The sequence below is a fragment of the Chrysemys picta genome, chromosome 21 (genome assembly GCF_011386835.1).
Source record: "Chrysemys picta bellii isolate R12L10 chromosome 21, ASM1138683v2, whole genome shotgun sequence".
Taxonomy (NCBI): Eukaryota; Metazoa; Chordata; order Testudines; family Emydidae; genus Chrysemys; species Chrysemys picta.
This window is the reverse complement of record NC_088811.1, coordinates 1,685,351-1,695,913: the sequence shown is the minus strand read 5'-3', so window position 1 is coordinate 1,695,913 and position 10,563 is coordinate 1,685,351. Positions and strand designations below refer to the sequence as shown.

Below are 10,563 nucleotides of genomic sequence, written 5' to 3'. Positions count from 1 at the left end.
TGTGACCTGGTGCTGGGGAGTTCACGCTGGGTGTGTTTATGCCTGAAGTTTACTCCTTTGCTTTTGCCTCTGTATAGATTTCAAGAGAGTTTTATTGCATGTTTGGAGGGAGACCAGGCGAGCTTGAGGGGAAAGGGCCTTTCCACCATGAGAATGATACTCACAGCACTCAGTATCAGAGCTTGAGTGGCTGCGGATTTACACAGAAAGGTCAGTGATGCTTGTGGATGGAGAAAATGGAGCTTTGATTTCTACCAGATTTATACAATGGTCACCAGGTTTAGCACAGAGATGGGCAGCCAGAAGGAAAAGTCTGAGCACCTGTCACATCCCCTGGCACCCTGGGACACCCTCACTTCTCCTCTGTGGGGTAGTTCTGAGTTTTCAGTTGTTTAGTGGCTAGCACCATCTTGTGGTGGAAGCATTTAATGGCTACATCTGGGATTCACCATGATAGGATTCAGGGGACTGTTCTGATCTGCCATATCATAGACCTGTTCTGAGCAGACCATGTAAGTGCTGCTGGCCTAGCAGGGAGTGTGGTCAAATACATCCCTCTAAAACATACAAACAAAGGTTTATTAGAGACATGATGGAGGCAAGACCCAGGGGCGTCAGCATGGGAAAAGCCTCCATTTCCCCGTCCCCAGCTGGAAAGGGCAGGCCAACTCAGCAATGAAAGGGTCCGGTTCTGAGCTTTAGAAGGAAATGGAGTGACGTAATAATGATCATCTGATGCTCTTCAGCCTGGAGATTTAATGTCAGAGGCTCCTGGAGTGAGATTTAACCAGCGGGGCCCCGCGCTCTGGCCTGCCTCATTTGTTCCACATGACATTTCCTCAGTGCAAGGGGCTGCTCCAGAGCTAGTCCTCTGCAGCTCACGGCTGCCTTGGATCTGGTTTGTGCCTGCGAGGGAGATCGTCCTGCTCCCGAGCGAATGACACAGGGGTCTGCAAGGCCAGCTCAGAACGGAGAGATGCTCAGCAAAGGCCTGCAGGCTTCCATGGAGGGACTCCGAGGTCACACCTAGCCGCTGGGCTCTGCTCTCTGCAAAACCAAGCCAGGTGCTGCCAGGCCTGGGCAGGATCAGAACCACCTTCAGCAGCTCCACAACCAGGCTCTGAGTGGGGTGTTGCCTCTGCAGCTCTGCCGTCCCTCTCTCGTGTCCCATGGGCAGTGCAGTGACCATCTTCTCCATCCTTTGTGGGGCCTTTGCCATGGCCAGCACCATCACCTCGCTCTGCACAGACTGTTGGCAGGTAATATACACTTTGGTGTCCTTTCTGTCCCATTTGGTAACTGAGCTATGCAGACCTCCATGCTGAGGCGGGCTCCCTGGCTGGTGAGTGCACTCACATGGGGCAATGCAGCATCCAACTCTCCTATCTGCCCTGGGTCGTCATGTCTAGGAAATGCTCAGAGCAGCATGAAACCCCCCAGCATCTGCTCTGACAAACATGCCACTTACATCAAAGAGGAGCTGTCAATTCTAGCCAGGTTCTTATGCCGGGCCCATCCCCATGGCATCTGAGCACTTCCCTCGCTCCCCTGAAGAATGGGGCTTGTTGGGAATTTACGCAGACTCTGGTTTGGTGTAATTCACCGGGGCGCCCCAGACAGCGCATTCAGAGCAGAATGAGGGTGGTGAAGCTGGAGCAAGGAGGCTTTGCTGCCCTGGAATCTCTCCAGCCGAGTCCTTGAATGAGCACTGCACGCTGGGCACTGAGCTCTGCGGAAAATCTGGCCCCAGTTGGTGGTGCTGAGCATCGAACTCTGGGCCCCACAGGAGCAAATTACAATGACCAGTCAAACGCCGCTACTGACCAGAGCTGAAGAGTTTTGTTGGCAAACGGGGCCTAGTGCTTTCCAGAGAGCATGGCATCTAACGCCCATACAGGTGCAAGAGAGGCCCTTGGGGAGGCCAGGGTCTGAGGATGGTAGAGGAGAGGGTTAGGATAAGAGCAGGGTGTCTCGTATAACAGGACGGAATAGTCCAGGGGATGGGGGAAATGGGATTACACTCTCTTTCTCTCTCCTGGTGAGAGCAAACCCCGATGCCGAGCCATGCCCTGGGCGGCTGTACTGTACAGCAGGATACTACGCCCCAGGACTTGCGCCTTCTCCCCTCTCAGATTAACAGCAAAGGCTCAGTTGTTCTGAGCACCCGGTGCCGTGGCCTCTGGAGAGAATGTGTCTGGGACAAGTTTGTGAAGATCTGGACCTGTGATGTTTTCAGCTCCTACCTGAATCCACATCCAGGTAACAAAGAGCGAGGTGCAGTGGGGAGCTGCAGTTTTCCCCTGAGGCTGATGTATCAGAACACAACCAATGGTATTTGAAAGGGAGATCAACCCCCCTGACCAAGGACTTAGACCCCTCGCTAACTACCGGGGTAGGATGAGCCCTTCCTGTGGGACAGATTATCTCACACCCACTACTGCATGGTTCTGGCAGCTGGCACTGTCGGAACCCAGATACTGGCCTAGAGCGGCCTTGGGGCTGACCCAGCCTGCTCTTCTTGTGTTCCTACCAATCGCACCTACCCGCTGCGCTTTGGGGCTGACTTCCAATCAGATCAGAGTGCTGCAGGAGATGAAGTTCTACAAATAAAACTTCATTCTAGAGTCAGGGAAACTCCCTGCGAAATGGGGCTTTCCAGAGTCTCTTGACGTGGGGCCCTTCCCTTCAGCCAGCCCACGGTCCCACTCCTGAAAGCTCCTGGTCATTTTCCTTTGGAGGGGCACGATCTTCCCCGGGCCACAGGGCTCGGGAGAGAGGCGGGAGGGCGCAGCATCCAGCTGCCTGTTCAGAGCAGGCGAATCACCCTTTCTAGGGCTAGGTGGCACTGCGAGATAGACGCCAAGCACTGAACGCGGAGGGGAGGGAGCATACGCGGAGAATGACATGGACTTTGGACTCAGAAGGCAGGAAGCAGAAGGCCACTGATGAGGCTGCCAGCCTAGCAGGGTCTCTTTAATGGCTACACCTGAGCAGTTGGTGTAAACACATGTGCAGCGGCAGCTCCCAATGGCTCCAGCAGGAGATGCGTAAGTGCGAAGGCAGAGCAAGGCCTTGACTAAGTCTCTGTGCTCCTGGCTCACATGTACTGCGCCAAACTCCATATTAAAGCCTTCCAGCTGCACAACTCCCTGCTTCCTGTTTAAATCCTTCAGCCCTCGGCCCACACACTGTCTGTCCCCAGCTCTACCGCTCATCAGAAAAATTCAGAATGTTGGCATCCTCTTCCCCCCAAATTGAAACAATGTCCAAAAAATTGCCATCAGCTTCCATCAGAGGATCATGCCCAGCAGTCACCACTGATCTGCAATGGGGTCAAACTGGTGACCAGCATCATAGCCCGTTACCAGCCCCTTGCACCATCCATCCTCCGTGGGTACAGCCCTAAATCCAGGACTGCACCCACTAGCCCCATGTCTCTGGGCTCACTCTCTAGCACTCTCCTGCTCATGGTTTGTTTGCTTCTTTTTATAAGCTGCAGTCATTCTCACACGGACGCTGCTGATCACTTCCAGCATTGCTAGTGCTGGTGCATTTCTCTGCCTGCTGTTGGGATTTAAATATTTCAGCTGCTGTCAGGAACCTCTGGCTAAACAACAGTGGCTCTGCCTGGCTGCCGGACTCTTCTTCCTTGTAGGTACGTTCTCCCCCGAATTCTAAAATAAGAGCTGTTAAAACAAACGAACTCCCTCTAGGAGAGGCCACCCCAAGTCGTGAAGCTGGCTGGGATCCTGAAAGGGCGTGTGAGGTCAGTCAGCTGGGGCAGACCACACACACGTGCAAATGCACTCACACGTGTGCATGAATGCCCATGCACCTGGCCATGTGGGCATTAGGGATGGTCAGGAAATGATTTGGTTTTTTTCCCCATGAAAAAGTTTTCTATGAAAAATGTTGGGTTTTAATGTAAAAAACAAAAACTTTCCCTTTTCAGTTTCCACAAACAAAACAAACACAAATTTTAAAATCAAAATATTTGAAAATGATGTATATGGATATTTGCAAAACAACAACCACAACAACAAACAAAACAGTTGCTTTGGCCCAAACTCCCTTGCTTGATAAAAAAAACGTTCATGGAAAAAATTCCAACCAGCTCCACTGGGGACTCCGTGAAAATGCTCAGTGAAGACACCTGGGATCATTCTTGAGAGTCCCTTTGGCATAGTCGCCTGGGATGGGGCAACATGACATACCCAGTCCAGAGTTCTGTGGCTGCTGAAGATGGGAGCTCCCCTTTTCTGAACTGGGATTTCATGCTACTCATGGGGTGACTAGGTGACATGCTGCTACCCATCCCCTCAGCTCTCCCCATCTGAGGGCTGCTGGGGAGTTTCTCTTCTTTTTACCCTCTGACCTTTTGAAATCTCCACAGGGGCCTGGCACACATCAGGACCTACCCAAACTCACAGTGAACCATGGCAGCAGATGGGAGGTTTTGCTTTCTGGGGTCTACCCCACGCCTGCAGGAATCACAGAGTTCTCTGCTTTGTTTCAAAAAAAGAAGAACAGGAGGACTTGTGGCACCTTAGAGACTAACAAATTTATTAGAGCATAAATTTGTTAGTCTCTAAGGTGCCACAAGTCCTCCTGTTCTTCTTTTTGCGGATACAGACTAACACGGCTGCTACTCTGAATGCTTTGTTTCAGGCATTTCAACCTCTGTTGGTGTCATAAGATACTGCGTGTATGTCTACTCCCTGCACCAGTACGAGGTACTGTCACCAGCAGCTGCTGTTCGTTATTTACTGAGTCCCCACGGTCACCTGGCACTTTCCATATACGTAGGAGACACGGCCCCTGCTCCAGGGAGCTTCCAATTGAGTTTGGAACCAGACAAAGCAATTCAGACCCAGGATCTGAGGGGCCACAAGGAGCTGGAGTTGCCATAGGGATAATGGTGTATGGGTCACGTTTGAAAGGCTTCACAGAACGCTGATCCGCCCGTCGCTTTGATGAATGAACTGGTTTCTGACTAACAGCTGTGTTGGTTTGGTGCTGTCAGAGAGAGATCTGTCTGCGAGGCTCCTACAGATCCCATTCGGGTCCCACCTTACTCAGAACAGAGGGCAGACCGAGAAGCGTTACTGACCCCACTCTTTGGGAGAGGCCCTAGGAATCCAGGATCACTCTATGAAACACAGGGCAAGCACCATGCAGTGCATTTCTATTTCCTTTGGGCCCCACCCCACTCTCCTTTACGCCCCGGCCCCCTTAGTGAGCTAACTAGGGCTATGGGAGTGTAACTGGGGACAGAATTTGGCCCTCAGCGAGTTCATCAAATTCAGCCAGTTGGATGAACGAGGAGCCTCACAAATATCATATGTGACAACAAACCACCACACTGGTGAAATGCTCCCTCAGCAAATCTGAGCCACCTCAGGACCTGGGCTCTCTACCTTTGCAGACATTTCACCGGTGATAGCTTTAACAGTAGGTGTCATTCACCACCTTTATGCTGGAGCTAGTGGGGTAAACGTGACACATTTTCTATTGCTCACACTCAATTGTTTTGGCATTTTGCTTTTGTTTTACAGGTGTCTCTAAAAATCCCAGGATTCCCAAGCTTTGAATACGGCTACTCCCTATGGATGGCTGTGGGGGGCAGCCTAGGGGCTATTGCTGCAGCTGGTGTATCCTGTTATGAAGTCCTGTTTAAAAAAGATCCCAGGGCAAATGCAAATGCAATGAAGGAAGTATCTGGGAGTGGGTGCACTGCTGGCATGGACATTGTGCGTACCTATGTGTGAGCGAGAAGAGATCTCCTGAGCCGGAGGACATCAGCAGTGTCACCGAAAGTCACAGCTTGGTGACATTTGACACAGCTCTGTGCGTGGAAAGGCTGGGAGATCTGCTTTGTGAGCGTTTCTCAGATACTGGTTCCCAAGGATTTGGCTCAAGTAAGGGACACATTTGACAGGTTTCCCTGCTAGATTTCTAGAAATGTTTTGGTATCTACAGTCAGATGGAACAGGCCGTGCAACTTCTCCCCAGATCTCCTGGCCCGTGCTATTCGCATATTGCTTTGGCCTGCTTTGCATGCAGTAAATAAGATGCCAAACTAAAGTTTGAGTCCAGGCAGGTAAAAGCGACTTGCTAATTCGGTGCTCTGGGCTGTCATATGGGCCAATAGAGACAATGTGATGTGAACACTTCGTCCATAGTGCCCAATATGTAATCACATTCCCTTTGTTTCAGCCTTTGAACACCCCATTTTCTGTACTGCTTTTGGAGGTTTTCCCCTACTTGGCATTGGAGGCCTCAGCTGGAGGCAGTTCTGGGCAGCACACTTAAAGAAAGATGGCGAGAGTACCCTGCAGACCCCCCAAAACGATGCAAAGTTTAGAAAACCTGACCCACAAGGAAAGGTTCAAAAAATTGGCCACAGTCAATCTTGAGAAAAGACGGGGGGCACCCATTGGTGGCGGGTATAATAGGCTTTGCCTTCCCTGGCATTGCTGTTGACCCACCGCTGGACAACTGGGCCACGATGTCCCCCGCCTCTCCTGAGACCCCCACCGCCTCCTCCACTCCATCCCCCGCCTCTCCTGAGACCCCCACCGCCTCCTCCACTCCATCCCCCGCCTCTCCTGAGACCCCCACCGCCTCCTCCACTCCATCCCCCGCCTCTCCTGAGACCCCCCACCGCCTCCTCCACTCCATCCCCCGCCTCTCCTGAGACCCCCCACCGCCTCCTCCACTCCATCCCCCGCCTCTCCTGAGACCCCCACCGCCTCCTCCACTCCATCCCCCGCCTCTCCTGAGACCCCCACCGCCTCCTCCACTCCATCCCCCGCCTCTCCTGAGACCCCCCACCGCCTCCTCCACTCCATCCCCCGCCTCTCCTGAGACCCCCCACCGCCTCCCCCACTCCATCCCCCGCCTCTCCTGAGACCCCCACCGCCTCCTCCACTCCATCCCCCGCCTCTCCTGAGACCCCCACCGCCTCCTCCACTCCATCCCCCGCCTCTCCTGAGACCCCCACCGCCTCCTCCATTCCATCCCCCGCCTCTCCTGAGACCCCCCACCGCCTCCTCCACTCCATCCCCCGCCTCTCCTGAGACCCCCACCGCCTCCCCCACTCCATCCCCCGCCTCTCCTGAGACCCCCACCGCCTCCTCCACTCCATCCCCCGCCTCTCCTGAGACCCCCACCGCCTCCTCCACTCCATCCCCCGCCTCTCCTGAGACCCCCCCCACCGCCTCCCCCACTCCATCCCCCACCCCGAAGGTCCCGGCTGCTCTCCACGTCCCTCCTCCTCGGGACGGGGGAGTGTGGAGTGATGTGGAAAGCCAGCGGCCAGCAGACTGAGGACGCTCGTCCAGACGCTGCTGGGGCCAGTGGCTCGGGGCGGGGCCTTCAGGGGCGGGAGGATCTGGCGCTCGGGGAGGCTGCTGGCGGCTCGGTTTGGCCCGGCCCGACTCTGGCGGGGGTGGGGACATCAGGGCCGGGGGAGAGGGGGCCCGCGGCTCTGCCCGGCGCTGGGGCCGGCCCGGTGCTTGCGGGGACCGGTGGCTTGGTCTGGTGCTGGGGCAGGCCCGGCGCTCGGTGGTGGGAGCGGAGGCTCAGTCTGGTGCTGGGGTGGGTCAGGGGCTCAGCCTGATGAGGTTGGGGCGGGCGGGCCAGGGCCCCTCTGGGACGGGGGAGGCTCAGGGCTTTTCCTTTTATGGGGGGGTGGGGCCTTGGGGCAGGGCCAGCAGGCTAGCCTCCCCAAAGCAGGGGTTCACCCACTGCCCATGGGGGCACCTGATAACGGTCTTTGAATCGAAGAGCTGTTCTAAAGAGGACGGTGATCAATTGTTCTCCATGTCCCCTGACAGACAAGTGATAATCAGCATAATCTGCACCAAGGGAGATTTCGGGCAGGTATTAGGAAAACCGTTCTAACCCTCAGGATAGCGACGCTCTGGAACAGGCGCCAAGGGAGGTTGTGGAATCCCCATCATGGAGGTTTTTAAGACCAGACTGGACAAACCCCTACGAGGTTTACTAGGTCCTGCTGCAGCTCAGGGGCTGGACTTGATCTCTCGAGATTCCTTCCAGCCCCACATCTCTAGGATACACTTCGTGGTGCCACTCCGCCTCCGTCTGGGGGCGGAGACTGGGACAATAGAAAAGCACAGGGTGCTTTGCCTTCTTTAAAGAAAGTCTGATGCAAAGGGTGGTTGTTAGTCCTGGGTAGTGTGGGGAGCACTTTTGTGTGTATGGACATAATGTGTCATATAAACTGTGACACTGGCAGACCAGATGCCAGCGCATGCCAAGGTCCCCGTGCCTCCAGGGAGCCCTGACTTATAAATAGCTGGAGCCAGTCTGGCTCACCTGGGTGTTAGTATTGTGAACATAGGTATAAGAATGTGTTTAGTGTTTAGATTTTATTGAATGCTTGTGAGTTGCTTCCCGCGTTAATCTCCCTTATAACAGCTGTATCCCATACTGTAAGGTAACATTCCAGCTGTTGTACTGTAAAAATCTAAGTCACCAGACAGGAGAGAGACATTAACTAGTGTGACATGCTAATCTGCAACAAACGGCGCTACATCCTGCCCCACGGGAAAGGACCCTCGACATCAGATGGACAGTTTGGGAGGATAAAGAGGACAAAAGATATTTGCCCTCCCCCACCTTGAAGATCAGTCATGCAAGTGGATTTCTTCCATCAGCTGATCTTGCAGCTCAGAGCACAAGGGAGGAGGGCGATAAAAACCCTAACAAGAAGGAACTATGTCTCGCTGCTGCTTGGACTCTGGGGGACGAGGTCTCTAGGCATAGGCAAGAGATCCCCAGCTGCTCAGCCTGTGTTAGCCCTAAAAGTCATATAGAGCTTGTTGATTCTCTAATTAGAGAAGCCACTATTATTATTTTTAATTAAGATTGTAACTCATTTGTGTGTGTGCCTTTACCTGCATTAACCTTGTCAATAACTCTCGTTTCCTTTTCCTACTTAATAAATCTTTAGATAGTTTATTATAGGACTGGCTACAAGCGTTGTCTCTGGTGGGGTAAGTGACTGATCCTTTGGGACTGGGAATAACCTGACCATCTCTCACAAAGGTAAGCTCACTTTCGTTGTGAGATAGACCGGATTTTCCAAGGGGACTGTCTGTGACTACCTGCTCAGGGTGTTATAGTGCCTGAGGAGTTTACACTAGATCATTAGTTGGTGAAATCTAAGTACACAACTCATATCCATTTTGGGCTTCCGAACAGTCTGCCCTGCCATGGGACTCGCTCTTAAGTCACTGCGGGCAGCGTGACATGAACAAGCTAGGGAGAGCATCCAATGGCCAGCAGACCAAACGTCTCTTGTGTAATTACTCACATACCGCACCTGATCCGGAGTTACAGTTGGTTCAATGTTGCAAACTGGTTTTATGGGCAAGCCCCGAACAGCTGCTCAGTTTGGCCGTATCTCCTTCGCAAGCAGGGGTCTAGTCACATTCGGGTTGGAGGAAGGAGCTCTTGCAATCACACCCAAACTAGAATAGGCCACATGCTCCTCTGGGTGTGCAGCACCCAGCACATCGGGGCCTGATCCGGAGGGAGGCCTCTGGGTGCTGCCGTAACACAAAGAATCACCATCATAATTACCACTAGTCCCACGTGTCTTTATTCTGTTATAGAAGCTCTACGTTTGAGACAGGGAACATGGACACCACTCTGAGGGCAGCAGCCACCAGATGGCACCCGTACAAATAGCTTTCATCTCGGTGTAGGAGCAGTGCACAATCTTGGATGAAAGGTTGTGTTGTTGTGAGTTTTGTGATGTGATTTCTTTGGGGGAGCTGTGGCAAACAGCAAGGGAGTTTGCTCTCTGCTGTAATCACTCTAGCCAGAGCAAATTCTTGGGGAAGAGTTGTTTCTTGGGAACCAGGCCTTGGTGTTGGGCTGAGGTTTCTGGCAGGGGGGGTTGCTGGTGCCGTTTGTGACTTGCTCTGTTCTAGGACTGGTGTATCTAGACTACATCAAGAAAAGACCCCAACTCCCCATCACTGATTCCTCCTTCAATGGGACACCGCTCTGCAAGGCCCTGACGTCTGTAACCCACAATACCATGTGACTTCAGTGACCAGTCACATATCACCAACAGTGTAGAGTGGAAGGGTTGTGGTTATAGGCAGGAATCGACTTGGGCCATTTGCAGAGACCAGGGCGGGCTAGCAAGCAGGGAAAGGGCCACAAAGCCACTGGGGTAGGGCCAGCGTTGGCTCCCGGGCAACAGCCCTGCAGGGCATGGACTCTAGTGTCAGAGGCACACGGATACGCTTGCCACTGTGCGCTTCCAACACACCCTTGGTCCCTGCTAGTCACTGGGGCATCTCCCCTCCACACAGCTCCCGCCAGGAATTGCCTGGGGCCCTTCTGCCAGCCCCGATGCTGCATGCCCGGAGTCCAGTGACTCTAGCCAGGTCCCCAGGCAGCCAGGAGCCTGGGCGGAGTTTAACCCCTTCCTGGCCCTGGGGATTAGCAGTGGGTGGGGGTCAGCAGGAGGAGCTGGGCGGGAAGCGCAGGGGAGGGGAAGATCACAGCGGCTCCTGCGATTCC

General features: G+C 53.8%; 1 protein-coding gene across 1 annotated transcript; it reads left to right on the top strand.

Moving 5' to 3' along the window:
* The first annotated feature begins 648 nt into the window (after positions 1-648).
* LOC122174566 (claudin-16-like) lies at positions 649-6,655 on the top strand. Its single transcript, XM_065575134.1, has 5 exons — positions 649-1,259; positions 2,133-2,259; positions 3,494-3,655; positions 4,669-4,733; positions 5,556-6,655. The coding sequence occupies exons 1-5, from the start codon at positions 1,170-1,172 to the stop codon at positions 5,766-5,768; spliced, it is 657 nt and encodes a 218-aa protein (XP_065431206.1). The 5' UTR covers positions 649-1,169; the 3' UTR covers positions 5,769-6,655.
* The last annotated feature ends 3,908 nt before the right edge of the window (positions 6,656-10,563 follow it).

Excerpts from the sequence above, each read along its gene's own strand:
- LOC122174566 (XM_065575134.1), top strand. The coding sequence starts at position 1,170 with ATGGGCAGTGCAGTGACCATCTTCTCCATCCTTTGTGGGGCCTTTGCC. Across the intron at positions 2,260-3,493 it reads CTACCTGAATCCACATCCAG|CTGCAGTCATTCTCACACGG; the intron begins GTAACAAAGAGC and ends TCTTTTTATAAG. Across the intron at positions 3,656-4,668 it reads CGGACTCTTCTTCCTTGTAG|GCATTTCAACCTCTGTTGGT; the intron begins GTACGTTCTCCC and ends GCTTTGTTTCAG.